This window comes from Trachemys scripta, chromosome 18, assembly GCF_013100865.1.
Source record: "Trachemys scripta elegans isolate TJP31775 chromosome 18, CAS_Tse_1.0, whole genome shotgun sequence".
In the NCBI taxonomy this organism is placed as follows: Eukaryota; Metazoa; Chordata; order Testudines; family Emydidae; genus Trachemys; species Trachemys scripta.
Genome location: NC_048315.1, coordinates 21,529,333 through 21,550,032, shown reverse-complemented (window position 1 = coordinate 21,550,032; position 20,700 = coordinate 21,529,333). Strand labels below are relative to the sequence as shown.

Below are 20,700 nucleotides of genomic sequence, written 5' to 3'. Positions count from 1 at the left end.
GGCACTGCAGCAGCACCACCCGCCCGGTGCTAGGGGTTGGGGTCGGGGCAGGGGACGGGGGTGCTGTCCTGGGTGGGGGGGCATTGGCTGCTCTGGGCTCCAGCGGGGAAGGGGGAGGAAGGAGAGGGGCAGGTCCTGGGGCAGAAGGGGAGGGGCCTTGGGCGGAAAGAGAAGGGAAGGGGCTAGCTTCCCCCAACTGCCAGTTCACCCGCCGCCCATGCTCCTAACGCATGTTACCGTGAGCGCAGGGGACTGGACTAGACGACCTCTCCAGGTCCCTTCCAGTCCTACCCTTCTATGAGTCAATGATTCTACGTACAGTATTTGAGCCAAGGATTCAACAGAGACATAGAAATGAGCCCAGTGCCAACGAAGACGTGTCCCCGCTGTCAGGGTCACCCCACTCCACTCCCCCTCTATCCCGTGCAGAAGTCTGGGGAAACAGATCGGCCTTGCAGCTAGTCATCAAATAGGGCTCCGGCCAGCCCAGCGGGGAAATAAGCGCAGTCTATGCCCTCTTATCAAGAACAGCCCTATTCTGTGTAAATGGGGCAGCCACCGACTGGAGCCGAGCACAGCTGTCCTGCGATCACACCAGCAGCGGGGCAGGGTCTCAAAGGTCAGCAGGGCCCAAACCATTCCCAGTTTCATAGGTTAAACCAATACCTAACACCTCACACAGAAGCTAGTGGGCAGCCAGGGTGGATCACAAGCACCACTGGAATGTGCTCCCTGTGGAGGGATCTCCCATCCTAGGTGGACAGATGTGTTTGGAGGTTTATTCAGTTAAACGCCCCAGAGGGATGTGCTCCTCAGCCGGTGGGTGACAGATTTCCACTGGAGGCATCCTGCTTGTTACATTAGGAACTGTTCTCATGAACTCTGTGTTTTCCAGCCCAGGTGCTCTTCCTCCAAGCCTGGACCAAGCCACCGTGCCGGGACAGACGCCTGTTGCAGGATGGCTCGGAAGATGAGTGTCTGTGAGCTGGAGGACCAGCTGCTCTGCCCCATCTGCCTGGAGCTCTTAAAGGAGCCCCTGATGCTCCAGTGCGGGCACTCCTTCTGCAAGTCCTGCGTGGGGTCCCTGGTGTGCAACGTGGACCAGCAGCTCCTGTGCCCCGTGTGCCGCCAAGCTGTGGACTGCAGCACCTTGCTGCCCAACGTCACGCTGGCCTGCGTCATCGACGCGCTGCGGACCCTGGGCGATTCAGATCCCAACCAGGAGTCTTGCCCTGTCCACCACAACCCCCTCAGCCTCTTCTGTGAGCAGGACCAAGAGGTGATCTGTGGGCTGTGCGGCATCATTGGGGCTCACCGTCAGCATAAGATCATGCCAGTCTCTACCGTATACAGCCGGATGAAGGTAAGCGCCTGGCAGCTGGTCATGGGCACTGACTGCGTCATGGCACCTGTTGGGGAAAGACACAGGTGATAAAAGCACAGCCAATGGAGCACCCCTGATTGGATTGCCAGGCCTGCTGGGGGTGTGAGAGAGGGACAAGAGCTCTGGCACAGGTAGTTGAAATAAATCCTGAGCCCGGTGTGGGAACTGGGAGTACCCCAAGACGGAGGATCGGGCTCGCTGGGGTTTGTCCCGCAGCCACAGTAACCCACGGGGTCTGAGCACTGCCGTCAGGAGGTGTGATTGCAGCATGAGTAGGCGTGATCAAAGCTAGCTTGGATAACAGTAGTAACGACACAGCCAGTTGCATGGGCTAGCCCTGCCCATACAGGACCCCGCTGTGCTGCCAGGGGTTCACTGCTATTCTTACTCAAAGTAGCTTTGACCTGGCTAGATCTGAGCCGGCTCGGCTGCGCCTCAGTGTGCCGCAGTCCCACACGCACCCTCGGCGTGAGGCCTTATATCCCATCATCAGTGTGTCCCTGGACCCATCCTGCGTTGAGGCTCAAGTGAGCTTTGACCCAGTAGCATTGGAGCAGAGACTCCAACCATTAACACTACTATTGGAAGGATCAATAGACCAGGGAAAAGCTTCTGCAAACCAATTGCTTAGGCCCCTAATTTATTAGCAGAATCTCTGTGCAGCCCTGAGCTGGACTAGAACCTACCATCCCGTTCGGGATGCCCCAGACTTTGGGGAAAGCGAGACCCTGATCACAGCTCAGGCCCGCCTCTAGTATCAATTAAACATCTCAGAGCCCAGCCTGGAAAAGGCCTCGCAGGCTCTGTGCCTGCTCTGTCTCCTTGACTCCAGCGCAGATGTACTCACTGGATGGCCTAGTGATCCGATCGCAGGGCTGGCTCCTCTGTTCCAGCCCCACGGCGGACAGTGACTGGCTCCATCTGTCACCTTGAGCAAATCCTTCAGTCTGCTTGGCTTGCTTTCCCGCTCTGGGAACCAGGGATAACAACATTGAGCCAGCTCCCCGGGGCCGCAAGGGTTAATGTTTGCCTGCGAGGGAGTGCAGGAGGCATGGGAGGGCGGGGGTGCTGGAGGGCCTTTCATCTCCACTGTTCAAAGCCCTTTGGAAAAGTGGGGGCTGATAAGAGCTGAGATAAGGCAGCAGGGAAGCTGGGACACAGCGCTCTGCTAGGCTAGGCTGCAAGGCAAACAATGGGCTCCGAGCTGTTGATGTAACCAGCACCCAGCAGATCATGTGGCAGCCAGTACATGGAAACTCGCAGCCTCAGCCCCTGCTCCCTTCTGCTCCTGACACCAGATAGGGGGTGGGAGGCAAGAGAAGTGTATCCTGCCCGGAGTCGGGGCCCTGTTCAGAAGTGGGGTGTGTCTGGCCTGCGACAGAACTAGAACCTTGACTAGGGCCAACTCTCCTCTCCCTGACTCTGTGCTGATCTGGGATACCTGCTTCAAGGCTTTTCTGGGTCCCGGCTGCTCACCCCAGTGAAAATGAGGAATCATAACCAGCATCGGTGCAGAGCACAGGGACGCAGTTACTGCAAAAGAACCCACTCACTGGTGGCATTTGAATCAGTGTCACGCTGGTCACTCTGGCTACACCCCCAAATCGTTCTCCACCTCATCACCCAGAAAGGGCAATGAGCAATGACCACTGACCAGGTTAGAGGAAGGACACAGGGATTCACGCTATGCTTGTTTTTAACTTTATTCATAGTTTGGAACAGGGATTAACACTCACACTAAACAAATTGCAAATCAGAGTGAGATAATGGGCCTGCCTACACTGATCCAATCTAACACAGTAGGACTGGAGCGGCCTCAGGAGGTCATCTAGCCCTTCCCCCTGCTCTGAGGCAGGACCAAGTAAACCTAGACCAGCCCTGGCCACTGTTTGCCAGACTTCTTCAAAACCTCCAATGACAGGGATTCCACAACCTCCCCTGGAAGCCGATTCCAGAGCGAACTATCCTTGTAGCTAGAAAGTTTTTCCTAATAGCTAACCTAAATCTCCCTTGCTGCAGATTAAGCCCATGTAGGGTGACCAGATGTCCCGATTTTATAGAGTCCTTTTCTTACCCCCCACTCCCTGTCCCGATTTTTCACGTTTGCTGTCTGGTCACCCTAAGCCCATTGCCTCTTGTCCTACCTTCAGTGGACACAGAGAATAATTGATCACTGTCCTCTGTAACAGCCCTGTTGTCAGGTCCCCTGTCAGTCTACTTTTCTCAAGCCTGAACACACCCAACCTTTTTAACCTTTCCTCAGAGGTCAGGTTCTCTAAATCTCTAATCGTTTTTGTTGCTCTCCTCTGGACTTTGTCCACATCTTTCTTAAAGTGCGGCTTCCAAACCTGGACACAGGACTCCAGCTGAGGCCTCACCAGTGCCGAGTAGAGCAGAACAATTACCTTCAATGTTTTACGTAGGACATTTTTGTTAATACACCCCAGACTTATTTTAGCCTTTTTCTCAATTGCATCACACTGGCTTATATTCAGTTTGTGGCCTACTGTAACCCCCAATCCTTTTCTGCAGTGCTACCACCCCACCAGTTATTCCCCGTTATTGTGCTAGACAGAACACTTACCAACTAAAACAATGTTCGATGTTCAGGGTTTGTCTTGGCCAGGAAAAAAGGTGCTTTTAAAATTGAGTTGGGTAACATGATTTGAAACACCACTTACCACCAAGTGTAGACACAGGTTATTAATATCTTACTATCATGTTAGCTGGTTGTATTGTAACCTAGAATCCTTTCCTAGTCTAGACAGACTCTGTGTAGATAAGTACACCTCTACCCCGATATAACGTGACCCGATGTAACACGAATTTGGATATAACGCGGTAAAGCAACGCTCCGGGGCGGCAGGGCTGCGCGCTCCAGCGGATCAAAGCAAGTTCGATATAACGCGGTTTCACCTATAATGCAGTAAGATTTTTTGCCTCCTGAGGACAGCGTTATATTGGGGTAGAGGTGTACTGTCGTATTTCACAGCATGTCAGTTGGTCGTGGTTAACTCTGGTGTCCACCCAAAAAAAAAAAAAAGGAATTTGCAAAATAGGGAAATGTGATTGTTCAACCACAACCATTGGCTGGGAGACTCGGGGGCAGGTGTCATACCTGAAACTGCTTTTAACTCATGTTTTTAAACTGAGGAGGTTTCAAGCTGATGATGTCCTTTTAAATAGGTAGTTTAACATAGTTCTGTTTATGTTGTAAATTGTATCCCATATAACACACAGAACATGCTAAATAGCCCAATGAATGTAGCCCTTGGACCCTAAACTTTTGCATTTCCAGACTCTTAGAGTGTTTGTGCAAGCTTAACCTTGCAAGAGTTGTGTGGTTTTTGCATTTGCTATACAACACCAGTTCGCTCACCACTCAAATGCAGCCACCTCTAGGGTGGAATTCAGCAACCGTTTAACAGTGCATAGCAATTTAGATGTCAAATGAGCCCACAGGGAGAATCTTAGATGGACAGAACATAATTACCCAGTTCTGAATTTGGCCCAGCTGCTAGGGTTAACAATAGCGAGGTAACACAACACTAAAGAGGCCTAGAGGTGAGCTCAGGCAGGATGGAAAAAGAATGATAAATGAATTCCCCATGGAGCCTAGGAGAACATGGTCTCATCGTGCCCTGTAGTCCATGGGGGGAAGCCAGTGATCAAGGGAACATGAAGTATGACTGACCCCAGGAGAGCTAATTCCCTTCAGGGCCAGGCTGGCCTGCACAGATGGGGGGGTGTGGGGCCCAGAGCCAAACCCTGTCAGGTGACTGCAACCTGGCTACTCCCTTGGGTGCAATAGAGACTCCAGACTAACAGGAGGATGTTCTGCCTTCCCAGGAGGAGCTGTCAGTGCTGATAACGGAGGTCCAGCAACACAAGAGGAAGCTGGATGAACACATCAGCAAGCTGGTTAACAATAAAACCCGGATCGCAGTGAGTGCAGGGAGCTGTGAGAGGAGCCCGTGCCTGGGAATCTCCTGGGGCCCACCCCGGGAGCAGCCCCTGTTGCGATTACTGCTCCCGATTGGCTATGGATTGCACACATCCTATTAGTTGTCTTACGCCATCTTTCCCACCCCGGCCAGCTTGTTTCTCATCCCCCTGTAATGTCTTGTTTTAGCCTGTAAGCTCCTCAGGGCAGGGACTGTCATTGCTATCTGTTTGTACAGCGCCTTGCACAGTGGACCCTGGCCTGATTGGCCATTAGGCACTCCAGCCATATCAATGTTAAATAATAATAAAATCCCAGAGTGCCCTCTGCCCCACACCGGGAGGGGTTCTCCCATCCCTCCCCAAGTCCCAGCCCACCAATCCACACCATGCCAGAGCCTCCTTGGTCCCATGGCCTCTGCCTGCTGGGCGAGAAGCAAGTGACTAAGTGTCTTGCTTCCCGGGGCTGGGCTAGGGTTACCCGGGCCTGCCCCAGCCCAGGGGGAAGGAGTAGATGACCTCTTGAGATCCCTTCCAGCCCTACAGTTTGACGCTTGCTTTCTGTTGCTAGCAGAGGAGGGGGGTTGTTGTTCTTCACAAAGCGTGGTCTAAAAATAGCCCTGCTTTTCAAAGGGGTGAGGGGGGGCATCTCTCGTGGCTCTGAACCTCCTGGCAGGCGTACAGACAGGCTGGGCAAGTCATTGTTCAGAGCTGGTTTGACCCAGTGTCCTTGAAAGTGAGATAACCAGTGTAAAATATCCTGGCCAGAACGAGCTCTCCAACAAGATCAATACTGATAGCTTGAGGGCATGTTTGCCCTGCCAGGGGAAGTCAGCTTTGGGCTGATTTCCATGGTCTAAGCAGTCGGAGTGGCCACAAAACAAGAGCTCCATTTTGTGAAAAAAATAAACGGCAGTTTCTGCATCTGGTTTCATTCTGTTTCGGGACAAAACCAAGGCAAGGAACTTTCAAAAAATGTCCCGAAGAAAGAGAGATCCACTGACCCCAGAACAGCCACTAGCCGTTCGCCTGGATCTCCCACATGCAGGTGAGGGATCTAGCCACTGGGCTCTTCTGGAGGGCGTGTGCCCTGCTGTAGAAGGCAGGTGGGCTGCAGTTGGCCCATGGTCTGCACTGGGGATAACACCCTGTAAGCCAGTGGAATGACTGAGTTGTGCTAAGCAGGGAGCGGGCAAGGCCACCCCGCGCCTTGTCCTGGTATTTTCCTCTGGCTCCTAGAACATGCTGTCCCCCTGCAGAATGAGTCCGACGTCTTCAAGTGGGTGATCCGGAAGGAGTTCCAGGAATTGCACCGATACATTGACGAGGAGAAGGCCAGCTTCCTGGGGAGCATTGAGAGGAAGGCTGGCCACCTCATTGCCTCCATTGAGTCCCAGGTCACGCAGACGTCAGACGCCCTGCACAAGCTGCAGGAGATGGAGAGCTCGCTGGAGAAACTCAACAATGAAAGTCAGCTGGATTTCATCCGGGTGAGTCCCTCTGCCAGGGGAATGACCATGGAAACTCTGGAGAGGAGACGGCCCTATACCCCACAAGGCAACCTGGGAAACAGATAGAGGCACCCCATGCACCCTGCGGGGAGAGCAGACAGCCAGATCTCCCCATGCTCCCTCCCTGGGAAGCAGAAAGCCAGATTTCCCCCAAGAGAGGGGAGAGCCAGATACCTCCATGCAGCCGCCTTGGAGAGCCAAGAGACGGGCACTGTGCCATGCCTGCCCATGGCGGAGTAGCCTAGACAAACTGTGGCTCTATGGCACCCTCTCCAGCCTCTCTCCACCTGGCAATTGATTCCTCTCATCCCTGTGCCCTCAGCCCCATCCTGGCTGCCAGAGACACCCTGTCCCCAGTCTGTGCGGCTTCCACTGACCCTCCCTGCACGGGTGGGAAGCGGAGGTGGCAGTGAGAGGAGCCCTTTGCTGGTGCCAGGGTCAGATGGAGAGTGGGTGAGAGTGCTGGCCAGGAATCCTCTGCAGCGTTCCCCGGGGCTGAGGCTGTCAGTGCTAACTCTGCCTTTGTGTGTGTTGTGTTTTACAGAACTACGGCTCATTCCCCTCCAGGTGAGCACTTACCCTCTGCCCTTGGGACCCTCCTTCGAGCCATTGGGCAGCCAGGATGGCTAGAACCCACCAAGGGGAAATGTTTCCTAGGAGTGGTTACGGCGAGGGCCCTTTCATGGGGGGAGCAGGAGGCATTGAGGGCTTGGCCCCAACTCTAGTGGTGAGCAAGGGCTGTGCCCATGCCAGCTGCAGTTTGCACCCCTTCTCCATGCCAGTGGTGTGGCAGCATCTCCAGTGCTGCAAGAGCCTGGCAGCGAGGCACCAGGCTTTCTGCTCCCGTGGTCTCCACTTTCCTAGAAAGGAGTGACGTAGTGCCCACACCCCGTCCATCTGGCACGGCTTAGTGCCCATGCCCTGGGGGCTGCCGAGCACCCACTGCCCGGCGTCCAGCTCACAGATGGAGGCTAGCGCAGCCAGGGAGACTCTGAGTTCTGCCAGGTGTGGGCAACGGGGAGAGAAGCCGGGCCCGGAAATGTTCTCACTAAACCCCACTGCATGGGAGTGTCTTTCCCTCCAGGTCAGAGTTTCTCCCCCAGCACCCAGCTGAAGGGACCTTCAGCGCCATCTCCTTTAAGCCAGGTTTCCACCAAGATGACATCAAGATGACAGTATGGAAACGTCTGCTCCGCAGAGTCCTGCCAGGTACTGCACAGCCCACAGTAATTCCCCTGCAGCGTGTTCAGGGTACGCGTGTACCTACGGTCAAGTGCATATGCTCCCTCTGGCATGCACCACGCTGTCCGACACACGCAGGGCTGCTCAGGCATGTGCCACGCAAAGCTTTGCATGGGTCACTCTCCTGGCTATGCGAGAGCCTAGGCGGGGCGCTGCCTGGGGACAAGACCAGCTCTACTGGATCGGGCCCATTAGGCTGCTCGGGGCTCTCCCAGGGTTCCTTGCACCTGGCCAGGCCTGCCTCTCTGCTCAGGGCTCTCCTGGTCCTGGTCCAACCCACACAGCTGCTCAGGGTTCACCTGGGCCTAGCCACTTGGGTCTGCCGTCCTGTAGTTCTTCTGATTGCCATGTGTTTCCTTAGCCCCAGAGACACTGAAGCTGGACCCGGTGACAGGACACCCGCTGCTGGAGCTGACCAAGGACAACACCGTGGTGCAGAGCAAGCTCCTCTACCAGCGCCGGGGCAGCATCCCTGAGCGCTTTGACTCCAGCAACTGCATCCTGGCCAACAAGGGCTTCTCCTGGGGCAAGCACTACTGGGAGGTGATCGTAGGCACCAAGAGCCACTGGCGCCTGGGCATCATCAAGGGCACAGCTAGCCGCAAGGGCAAGCTGCACAAGTCTCCCGAGCACGGCGTGTGGCTCATCGGCCTGAAGGAAGGAAAGGTCTACGAGGCCTTCAACAACCCCCGCACCGCGCTGCCGCTCACGGCCCGGCCCCAGCGCATCGGCGTCTACCTGCACTACGAGAAGGGCGAGCTGACCTTCTACAACGCCGACAGCCCCGACGAGCTCATCCCCATCTACACCTTCCAGGCGGAGTTCCAGGGCAAGCTCTACCCCATCCTAGACATGTGCTGGCACGAGCGGGGCACCAATGCCCTGCCCATTGTGTTGCCTACGCCCGCCATGATTCGAGACACACAGGCTCCCGACAGCAGCCTGGACCCACCGGAGCCCACAAAGCTCTAGGTCTCCACCCAGAGCCCCCCACCCTCCCCACCGTTTGGGGATTGTCAGAGCTCTCTGAGCTGTGCTGCCCAGCTGGGGAGGGCTCTGCCATTCAAGCCTCAGGGTTGGGAAAACAGGATCTTTATCCCTTAAGAGCAGAGATGGGCATGAACCAAACCAGCCTCCCACCCCCACTCTCGGGGGAATTTGGACCTGATCGCTGCCATTTGGACCCATCCCCACGGCTGTTTTCCACCTGTCTCTGCCGCCTATTCCCCATCCAGACTCCTGTGTGCGGCACCATAATGACTGCTGGGGACTGATGCCTGCGTCTCAGGCTGAGGATCATGCCGGAGCAGCGGGCACAGAGAGAAGTGTCCTGCCCCCATGCACAGGGCCCCAGCTGTGCAGAATTAGAGAGGATGAGACAGAATCCAACCAGCCAAGACAGAATTGTCTCCGTCAGTGGTCAGACCTTTGCATGGAGTGTCAGCTGCTCCTTAAACAAACCTGTTCTCCCTCCCCAACCCGACTGTTCCCCTTATCACAGTGTACCAAGGCCCACATGCATATGTCCTTGTATAGCCTCTAGGATCTCCCAAGTCCACTACTCAACCCAGGCGCCCTTTAGCTCATGCTTTCAAATCAAGAGCCCCGAGTTCATTCCGTCCCAGGTGACCTGACGTGGGGCATCACTGCACATCGCTTAGCGGCTGGCTGGCATTAAACAGCCACCCAGCATTAGTATGGGTTGCCTATGTGCCCTTGCTAGGGAGGCTTCCCCCAAACATCAGAAATCCACAGTGGGGCAGATCCCCCTGTGTGTCTGCAGGGAGTGAATCCGGTGTGATGGATTAGTTAAGTCTGTACATGTCTAAATCAAACTACAAACACCAGCTTATGAATGCCATTTTGAGTGTAAGCGTATCTTCACTGTTGTCTTTTTATCTGCGTCTTGGACTGGGATTGCTGGAAGTGTTAGCACATGGCTAACACAGAGCAACGAGAGTGGTTAACCTGGTGGTTCTCCCATCAAATGGAAGCACCTTAGGACAGCGAGCAGCCTACTTCTTAGGGGAACCAGAGCTCCCAGGTGGGCTTGTAATCAAGTAATGTATCAACTGACAGGGACTTGAAGCCACTGAGGAGAGTCACCTGATGGGGGGCACTGGGACATTACAAAAGGAAGCCTCTCCCATCAGCAATTTCTGAGAGGCTATCAGGCCCAGAAGGCAAGGCTGTACAAGGGGTGGCAGGTAGGGGAGCGAAGGAAAGGAGGGTCCTGGGACCCTGAAAGGAATGATCAAAACCCAAAGAGCTCTGTGAGTGGTGTGAACACTGGGGAAAAAATTCTGCTTGTAGGTTTGTGTTAGTTTCCATAGATCTGTAGATGTCTAGTGCTTTATCTGTGAGTAAAAGGTGATTGATTTAGAAATTCCTTTGTGTCCCTTGTGTTCACTGTCACATAGTCCCTGAAGGGGGAAACAGTCATCCACAGGGTCCCCAACTTCAGAGGAACTCGGGGAACATGCAACAACATCAGTGGGACAAATGGAAGATGCAAGGGCCTAGCGAATGACATAATCAGCAGTGTGGCACTGCTCAGACGGAGGATGAAATATGTCACAAGTTTGTCATAGAAATCAGGTGGTGGTGATGGGAATATTCCAGCCTAGTTTTTTTCCCCCCACCTCGGATTTCTATGGTAACAGGCTTGTCATGTGTTTCAGTCCCAGCCCTAGACCTGACATAGAATTGCTTTTACAGAACATTCACAAGTGCTTTTACCCAGCCATTAATGGGTAAATGATGGGGTGCCACAACTTCCCTGGAGGAAGCTGCTCCATGCTAGACACATCTCACTGTCAGGAAGGTTTTTGTGATATTAAGCCTCAATTCTCCTTCCTTAGTTTTGTCCCATCCTTTCTACATACAGGGCCTTGTGCCACTCTCCATCTTTGGTGTTTGGACTTCAAATCCTCGCAGAGGGCGATCGTATTTCTCACTGGCGGCATAGCCAAGCTATAAGCATTTATTCTCTCTAACACAGTAAGTGCTACCAGCTGAGGCGGAGAGGCTAGGCAGAGACCAACCCTGAGACTGAGGTTAGTGGGTTAACTCGGCCCAGCACAGTCTACTTGTCCTGTAGAAGGGAGTTTGTTTGGAGAGCTGAGGGAGAGCCAAAGGGGATTAGTGTTTGGAGAGAAGCTAATTAACCTCTCTGTCCTCTGTCCTTGCTGCCTGACTTCCCTCGAAGGTGTCTTTGGAGGTGGGAAGGAGGTGGGGCCTCTGCCTGCTGTTCCAATAGCCACCGTCACCCCTCAGGTGTTGCTGGGGAGAAGCATTAGCCCCCATTTCTGCTGTCTAAATTGAGGCCGCCAGTGTGTGTGAAGCATGTTCGCAGCAGGGCTGGTGGAATTAAATCTGTCCCCACCCCACACACTCCTCCTGGGTACTGGGCCTGCCTGGCACTGGGGGACCCCAATCCCCTCCGGGTACATGGGCCTGCCCAACATTGAGGAATACCAGCCCCCCGGATACCAAACCCCAACCCCACCCCCAGGGTACCTGGGCCAGCCCAGCACTGGGGGATCCCAATCCCCCCGGGGTACCTGGGGTGCCCAGGACTGAGGGGTGGGGGGTCCTGACTAACCTAGCCCTTCCCTCTCAGGGCAGTGACTACTCCCAAGATCCTATCCCGCCCCAACCCTGAGCATGGGGGCAGGGGCACTGCCCCCAGGGGGCTCTGATCTCCCTCTCTGCCTAGGCAGCTTAGAGAACCCCGTTTCCCCCTCCCTGGCTGCAGCCTCCTGCCCCCCACTCCATGGCTCTGGGCACTGTGTGTGTGTGTGTTGGGGGGGGTGACTGCCCCTTACACAGCCACACCCCCCAGCACAGCTTCCCCCCGGCTTTCCCCCCTGCTCCATGGGAAGCCTCCCATTGGAGGAGGCTCCTGTCAGGCACTCAGGGCAGCTTCTTGTTGGTTGAAATGTCCCAACCTGGGACTCATTCCCTCCCCCTTCCCTAGGGCTCCTGTCTTAGCCTCCCCCATTCCCTCCCATCTCTCCCAGCCCCCACACCAGTGGCTCCCCCCCCCAGCTGAGGCCAGGCTGCCCTTATGCCCTCTGCAACACAACAGTCCCCCTCCTTTCCCCCCAGCAAAACATCAGCCCTCCGCAGCTTCCCATCCCCACCTCCCAGACCCTAGCAGCAGGCCCTCCAGCGCTCTCCTTCTAGCCCAGGAAGTCCCATCCTCTCTACCCACCTCCAAACAGGTAGGCTCCAGTGCCTGCCCCCTACACCTCTCCTACTCCTTCCCCTGCCTTTCCACTTCCCTGGATTACATACCCCACCCCCCTTATCACAGGGATGGGGGCCGGCCATGGCGGCTTGCCTCTGCAGGGAGCGGGATTTCACCTCGGTCCAGGGGCTGGAACTGCCAACAGCTGAGCCAGGGTAACTGAGGCACCTGCAGCGTCTCCCCTCACCACGAGGAGCCTGGAAAAAATGGACCCAAATCACAAGACAAGAATAGTGCGAATCCTGGCAGCGCTGCTCAGAGTTAATGGGTCCTTCCCTCAACCCCCTGCTGATGCCTTGTGCCCCCGCCCTTTGGTGTGGCGATACCCCTGCACTCTCTCCTTCATGGGGCATCAGTGACCCAGCGTCACAGGGGCACCGTTGTCGCTCATTCTTTAGCTCCCTTATTTCCTGCTTTCCTGGCTCCCAGGCGTGTTCCTGACAAACACAGGCACAGACTATCCATTGGATTTGGATCAACACAAGATTTCGCTGCTCCTGCGGCCGCTGCCACGTTCAGGCTTCAGATACATGGGGAGCTGTAAGGCCGGGCCCAGCCACCTGGATTTGGGTCACATTATACTCACTGGGGCTCTATGGAGAAGAGCTGGGGCACCCGTTTCAGTCCCCGGGTGATCCAAATGTGATCCCCAAAACGTCTTCATGTGGCGGCATCAAACTATTGCTGTGACGCCACGAGATGACATGTCCTCGAAACCCAGCGCGATGCCGCATGGGAGGGGTCATGGGGTCATCACCACATAGTGGGGAGGAAGTGGCATCAAAATTCCACAGCAATAAGGCAGCAAGACCAGGTGCCAAAATGTCACTCTGCCACGGTGGGATCAACACAGCAAATGCGGAGTCAATACTGTAAACAGCACCCCGAGATCCAGCCAGCACATTCCACCCTGCCTCAGAGCCAGGGCAAAGGGTGACCGCGTCACGACAACAGGAGCTCACAGTATGTGACCAGCCCGGATTCCAAACCTGACCACGGCACGCTCCCTAAGGAGGAGGGTAGGGGAACTGGAAAAGGAACAAGTCCCCATTTAAACCCCAGCCCCAGCCCTGCGCACAGGCCTGGAACATGGGTCAGCAGGGCCAGCCTGACTCAGTGGCTCACGTGCTCGATTGCTTTGGCCTAAATCCTAGATGTAGTAGGAAGAGAGCCTGACAAACGCCCTTGTATCAGAGGCCTGGTATGAGGCAGGACCTGCTCACAGAATCTGGCAAGAACAAGGCTGATATTGCAGAAATACACATTCCTAAGAAGTGCCAGTCACAGAGTGCTCACACAAACACATCCCGATATCCAGTGGTACCAGAACATCCCGATATCAAGGATGGTACAAAACCATTCCCCAAGGATAACAGGAACACACTGACCCCTCCTAAAAGATAAGGTCAGGATGACAGTACATAAAAAGATGTTTGATCGAACCAACATGTACAAGGTAATGGGTAAGAACTATCCACATCGGGGGCGGTAACTAACTATGTCAGAGGGGCAGTACTAACTTATTTGTATTGGGGTATAAAGATGTATATCAGAGGGAGTATCTTTGTCTGGCCTTAGAGAGGAACGGAAAGTCCCACCGTTCACTGAGCTGGTACATTATTACAGGCATACATGTATTAGTGGTCCGGTAGAGTCTGCGGGATACTAATACCAGGCTTTGTCAACAATAAACCTGTCTGGATGCCTTCGTACCTTAACGGATCTTGTGGTCATTGGGTGATTTGCTCAAAGTCTGCCGTGCCAGCTGTCTGCGCAGGGCTGGGACAGCACACAGAGGGAACACGCACACACAGCCAAACATCTATCAACATCTAATCACACTGGAGAACAGCTTACATCTGTTTGCTTTGCAGTAAATTGCTTTCTCAACAGCTGGAGCATCCAATCCATATTGTTCCTGAGTGCAGGGATTGTGGCACAGCCTGTTCCCTCCCACCCCCACAGCAGGGTAACTGCATGTAGCTTTATTTTTAACCAGACTTTTCTGTAGCCTTGGATGGTAGACTGGGGCTCAGGGCACATCTTGGAGTGCATATATTATCAGTCTGCAGGAAGGTCCTTTCCAGTCCCACTCAATGAGCGGACACCTCCCAGACACCTGCAATAAACTCCCCCAGGGCTGCCGCCTCAGTGCTTGGCTGAACCAATGATTGTGCTGGGAACACACTGTAAGGGGAAAGCACTGTCTGCCAAAGCTTTGAACCTGAGCAGAGCCCAGTCTCACGTGGGGAGTGACTACTCACATACCTACAGCTTCGCTCCATGATCCAGCTGCAATATTCAGGTGTGGTTCCTTTTCCAAGCTGCCTCCTCCGCTGCACTGAACGGTCTCTGATATCTGGACTGTTGAACAGCTGTGGCTCCTTAATTCTCTAGCCTTTTATACTGCTGTGCTGTCAGAACAGCTGTTCCTGTTTACATCTCCCCTGTTTCTTATTTACATCCCCCCATCACGTATTTCACCGGAACACTAATGTTCAGCAGATTATGAGTTTTCAAATGATACCTCACAAGGCTTACTTTGCACAACATTTATTACAGTCTTGTAAACGTGGTGACCATAATAGTACAGACCATCACACAGTCCCGTGAGCCCATTAGAGAGGCACCATACAATGGCTTTTTAGCTTATTGTTTTGAAAGTTAAAGGCCCTGTTGTTGGGGCAAACCAAGGCTGGACTCTCATGTACTCTCGGAAGTTTAACGTCTCTGCAGAAGAATAACATGCAAAGACCACCGCAGGCTGGGACCTAGAATAGGTCCCAGGAAGTGACTGCCTAGGAAGGAGTACTGAGGAAAGAGATCTGTGGGTCATAGTGGATCACAAGCGAAATATGAGTCAACTATGTAACAAAATCGCAAAAAAATCAAACCGTTCTGGGATGTATTAGCAGGAGTGTTGTAAGCAAGACAGGAGAAGTAATTCTTCGCTCTACTCGGCGCTGATACGGCCTCAGCTGGAGTATTGTGTCCAGTTCTGGGCACCACATTTTGGGAAAGATGTGGACAAATTGGAGAAAGTCCAGAGGAGAGCAACAAAAATGATTAAAGTGCTAGTGTGACAGTCAGCAGTGTCCCTCCCCCCCACCCCTTAACAGCTAGCAGCCGTTATGGCAGCCAGCGGCCATTAGGGGGAAGCAGACACCTCAAGTACACAGTAGCCTGAACTGTTCAACTGTCTTCCCTTTCAAGGCCTTGAGGTAGTTGGAGCTGGTCCCAAACTGGTTTTCACTGACCAGATAGCAAAAGTACAGGGTCTGTTAACCACCAATCAAATGTTTACACAACCAGGGCCTGTGTTTAAGTGTATAAAAAATCTTTAGCTTTTGTATAAGTTAAAGTTTTTGTACCAAGGTGCAAAGCTCTCCTTTCCTCTGCAGAATAAAGCAACCTTTTCCTTATCCCTGTCTGGCTGTTACTGGCTCTCAGCTAGGTGGACCCAACATTTCGATAACACTAGAAAATATGACCTATGAGGGAAGATTGAAAAATTGGGTTGTTTAGTCTGGAAAAGAGAAGACTGAGGGGGGACATGATAACAGTTTTCAAGTACATAAAAATTGTTACAAGGAGGAGGGAGAAAAATTGTTCTTGTTAAAGTTTGAGGATAGGACAAGCAATGGGCTTAAATTGCAGCCAAGGAAGTTTAGGTTGGACACTAGGGAAAACTTCCTGTCTTGGTAGTTAAGCACAGGAACAAATTGCCACGGTTGGTTGTGGAATCTCGACACTGGAGGTTTTTAAGAGCAGGTTGGACAAACACCTGTCAGGGATGGCCTAGAATAATACTAAGTCCTGTCTTGAGTGCAGGGGACTGGACTAGATGACCTCTCGAGGTCCCTTCCAGTCCTGCCCTTCTTTAGCCGGAAGGAGCAGGCGGCTGCTCTCGCTGTGAGCCAGCCACAGGGACAGATGCGCACGGAGAGCCAGGGTTACATGCAGCACCTAACACTAGCCTTTTCCAGGTCAAAATGTCTCCTAGGCCCTAAGGGCCGTGAAGCTCGCTTCTCTCTCCATCACAGCAGAGCAAGGCAGTGCTGGTGGCCTCTGCTAACCTCTGGTAGCCTGATAGGGTGGGAGTAGGCTGGGAGACGGTGTGGGAGAAGGGAGGCTGAGAGAGTCTCTTTAGAGGGGTTTGGGGTTTAAAAGAACAGCCTCAAAGGAGCTTTTATCAGGTCAAATAAGCAAACCCTGGAGCCTGGAAGTAGCAAAGAATCCCCCTATGGAATTCCATGGCGCTCCCCCACGCAACAGCACTGTCCTACCCGGAGCAGCATTTCAAGGCCATGGCAGGAGCTGGACTTCACCCAGGAGAGCAGGGAAAGGTAAGGGAGGAGGGAAACTCTCCAGATAAAAAGCCTGGACCAAATCACAACCTCCTCTCCTGGCACAGGCCGGCCTGCGACTCCCCTGGCCAATAGCACCACCCAGCCGCCATCTCACCCCATGGGCATTCAATTGTGCCAGGGGATATTCCCCATCGTTCCCATATTTATGGCCCCTGTGCCTTCAGCAGCCCAGTCTGTGAGCTGCCCACGCTCCCAGCTCCTGCTGACTCGGGGCTGGGACTGACTGGGGCCCTGGACTCAGACTCTGAGATAGCAAAGCCCAGACCAGGGCTGGAAAGGCACAGAATTTATACACATATATACACATCAATGTCCAGAGCCCCTTGAGAGAGGGGAACGTGGCTCCAAAGGTCCCGATCCTCTGCTCTGCCAGCAGCACCCATCTCCTTCCGACATCAGCTGCTGGAGACGCTCTCTGACTCTGCAGTGTCGAGGGGCCCTGCCAGGGGTCTCCGCTTCCCCTTCCTCCTGAAGAGCTTCCCCACAAAGAGCAGCCTCCCTTGGCCTCTGGGGGCCGTGTGGCTGGGACCTGGCTCCTGCAGGGCGACCCGCTGCTTCTGGCTGATGGTGCTGACGGCTTCTGCCGCAGCAATCTCGACAGCAGTGCTGGGGTCACCATGCAGCGCTCGGAGAGCTGAGGGGAGGAAGAGAAACCCCTTTGGGATGAGATGCCTGCACCATGCAGCAACACAGATCCCTGGGGCAAGGACCACACTGACCATGGGCTGAGCCCCCAGCACGCGGACCAGGCACTGACAGCACCAGGTGTATTTCCCTCAGTCCTGGGTCTGTTTGTGTGCGCAATGGCAGTGCCAGCCCAGCTCACTGGCGTCGCTTGCTGAGGCTGGACACGCTGTCCCACTGGGAGTGGGGGTTTGGCCCCCACTGCCCAGCCCGTGTGCTTCCAGCCACGCTCACCTGCCAGCTGCCCCATGACCCAAGGGCATTGTTCCCCATTCACTCTGCTGCAAGTGGCCCTCGGCATCAGCAGTTCTTGTGGCGTTTGCCCCCTCTGCTCTGTGCCAGCTGGATGGGCCCTGGTGGGTGGCTCCTTGGGCTGGAACTTTAATTAATGGAGATATCCCATCTCCTAGAACTGGAAGGGACCTTGAAAGATCATCAAGTCCAGCTCCCTGCCTTCACTAGCAGAACCAAGTACTGATTTTGCCCCAAATCCCTATAAGTGGCCCCCTCAAGGACTGAACCCACAACCCTGGGGTTAGCAGGCCAATGCTCAAACCACTGAGCTATCCCTCCCCCCTAGCTGGCTGGGGGTGCCCTGGGGCACTTACAGCACAGAAGCGTTCCCAGATCCAGCTGCTGGACATGCTGGGCCTCCATGTTCTCTGCAAGGATCCCTGGAGACACAGAGGAGCATGTTGTCCCAAGGCACTGCAAGGCAGGGTGGGTTCCTGACACCTTGCACCCAGGCCCTAGGCTTTGGTCCAGGGGCTCACGAGAATGGCTGTTCTCAGGAGACTGTCTGGACCAGAACCATAACATGGCACCTCCTGGGGCTGGAGACAGCCTGGGCCCAAGCCACAGGGGCCGATTCAGAGCCAGGGGTTCAAATCAGACCCTCCCACGGCATTCAAAAGGGGTCAGATGAATGGCTCTGTCTTGGACCCGTCTCCCGGCTTTCCCTGGAATCACACCACCACCCTCGTGGGGCTGGCTCCGGAGCTGCAACCTGGCCACGAGGGCAGGGTCACTCCACCCTGTTCCCTGTCGCCATCGGGGTGCTGATCACTGGGCACCGTCTCACCTGCCAGCTTGGCTGCTGCCAGTCTGATCCCCTCCCAGCGGCTGTGGAGGTGCAGGCTGGTCTCAGTGACGAGACTCTCCAGCAGCGCAGGGTCCTTCTGGGCCTAGGAGGGACCAGCAACAGAGATGGCATGATTTCCTCCTGACCTAGAGACGTCAGCCCCACCCGCTCACCACAGCCTGATCCTGGGAATGAGGGGGAGAGGCGGGGGCTGGGGAAATCAGACCAAACCCTGCCTGGGGCTGGGGAGGCTAAATCCTAACGACAGAGCGGTAGAGCCCTGAGCTCCCATGACACAGGGATGTGCCCAGAGCCTGCCTCTCGGAGCTGCTCCTGGGGCCCTTAGCAAGGGGATGAGCAGGAGGGAGGAAGGGGTCAGCCTGGGCCCCCATGGGCTATCCCGCTCTGGGGTCTAAAGCAGTCACAGAGAATGGCCCAGCCTCAGCAGCTCTCACCAGCTGTTTGCAGACGTGTCCCATCAAGTGTCTGTGCCTCTCCCCGGAGGCGCCTGTCAGGAGCCCGCTGTCAAAGGCTCCCTCGAGCCCCGTGAGGCCTAGGAACGGGGCGCACGCCTGGAAGGCAGTGTAGCAGGCCTGGAAGCAGAGAGGGGGTGAGTCAGGGCCCCATCCACAGGGACAGAGCTCTCCACTGCCCAGCCGATTCCAGACAGTGGGTGTGGGGACCCTGCTGGGACGGGGATCCGCTACACAGTGACCCCTGCACAACCCCCTTGGGAGGGGGTCACTCACCCCACCCTAGCATGGACGGGGCTAAGGAGCTGCCCTGGGCTGGAGAGGCCCAGCCCCCACACTGGCACATCATGGGTGGAGTAACTGGACTCCTACGTGTGCACCCCCATGTAGCCTAAAGGGAGTGCCCCACCACGGACAGACTTGTGACCCCCCTCCAATGGGATACACCCAGGTGCCCCCAAAGCCCCATCCAGCCCCCCTCAATGCACCCTCAGTTCTGCTCCCAATGACCCCCAGATCACAGGGGTTCCTCTGAGGGGAGCACTTGGCCCAGGATCGCCCATCACTTTTCAGCCTCCCTCCTTGGCAAAACAGTGCGAGCAGGTTGAGATGGGGCCTTCTCCCTGTCTGCGCCCGCGTCTCAGGATCAGGCCCGGCGGGGGGGTTGTGTCCCTGTCAGTGACTCTGCGCCGGCGTCTCAGGATCAGGCCCGGCGGGGGGCTCTGTCCCTGTCTGGGCGCGTCTCAGGATCAGGCCCGGCGGGGGCTCTCCCTGCATCTCACCGTGGCTGCCTCGGGGCTCGGGTCCCGCTGATGGAGCATCAGAGCGGCCCAGCTGCTCCTCACTTCCCCTGCGAAGAGCTGCCGGTGCTTCTGCTGGGCCGAGCCGGCCAGGGCCCCGAACAGGCCAAATGCTGCCGCGCGCACGGCGCTGTCCTCCTGCCGCAGGGAGCAGAGGGCAGGCTCAGTGGCACGCCCGAGAGCGGCTGGGCAACGGCAGCCCCAGGGGAGGGGCAGCGAGCGCCCACTGCTCCCAGGTCCTGTGCCTGGAGAGCTGGAGCTGGCCGGGGGAACCGGGCAATGGGGACGGTTCCGAGCCCCTGCTCTGGGGGTGCAGGGGGAGAGCTCTGTCCATGCCCCGGGGTGACTCACGTGTGGGAAGTGAGCCCGGGCCTGCGCGGCCAGGGGCTGGGAGAGGCGGCCCACGTCGCTCTCGCTCAACTGCCCCAGCGTCTTGGTCAGGGCCCGCATGCTCTCGCCCACGACCTGGGGGCTGCTGGGCTCAGCAAGGGGGCGGCGCAGGGTGTCCAGCAGGAGCTGCCTGTGCGTCTTCACCTGATGGGACCCAACTATCAGACACACGCCAGTGCCCCCCGGGGCCGGGTGAGTGGGGGGCAGAATGTGATGGGAAGGGGGCAGCTGGAGGGCCAGGTGAGTGGGGGGGCTGTGCGGTGGGGAGGATCCGGCTGGGGGGGCTGGGTGAGTTGGGAGTGCAGTCGGGAGGGGTCGGCTGGGGGGCCGGGTGAGTGGGGGGGCTGTGCGGTGGGGAGGGGAGGGGCCGGCCGGAGGGGTTAGGTGAGTTGGGGGGTGCAGTCAGGAGGGGTCGGCTGGGGGGCCGGGTGAGTGGAGGGTGATATGTGATGGGGAGGGGTCGACTGGGGGGGCTGGGTGAGTTGGGGGTGATATGTGATGGGGAGGGCTCGGCTGGGGGGCCAGGTGAGTGAAGGATGATATGTGATGGGGAGGGTCCGGCTGGGGGGGG

The 20,700-nt window shown here is 55.8% G+C and overlaps 2 protein-coding genes across 2 annotated transcripts in view; one reads left to right on the top strand and one right to left on the bottom strand.

Annotated features, from left to right (window-relative positions):
• The first annotated feature begins 909 nt into the window (after positions 1-909).
• On the top strand, positions 910-10,465 carry TRIM50 (tripartite motif containing 50). The gene is made up of 6 exons (XM_034752951.1): positions 910-1,363; positions 5,234-5,329; positions 6,586-6,816; positions 7,382-7,404; positions 7,922-8,046; positions 8,441-10,465. The coding sequence occupies exons 1-6, from the start codon at positions 959-961 to the stop codon at positions 9,049-9,051; spliced, it is 1,491 nt and encodes a 496-aa protein (XP_034608842.1). The 5' UTR covers positions 910-958; the 3' UTR covers positions 9,052-10,465.
• Positions 10,466-15,998: 5,533 nt separating this feature from the next.
• Positions 15,999-20,700, bottom strand: part of LOC117867677 (maestro heat-like repeat-containing protein family member 2A) — a 14,331-nt gene continuing 9,629 nt past the window's right edge. Inside the window, exons 13-18 of the mRNA XM_034752898.1 lie at positions 20,091-20,273; positions 19,722-19,877; positions 18,922-19,059; positions 18,467-18,569; positions 17,994-18,059; positions 15,999-17,335 (exon numbers count right to left, since the gene is read on the bottom strand). Of these exons, the coding sequence (XP_034608789.1) occupies positions 17,097-17,335; positions 17,994-18,059; positions 18,467-18,569; positions 18,922-19,059; positions 19,722-19,877; positions 20,091-20,273 (885 nt within the window). The 3' untranslated portion in view covers positions 15,999-17,096. The remainder of the gene's footprint in view (positions 17,336-17,993; positions 18,060-18,466; positions 18,570-18,921; positions 19,060-19,721; positions 19,878-20,090; positions 20,274-20,700) is intronic.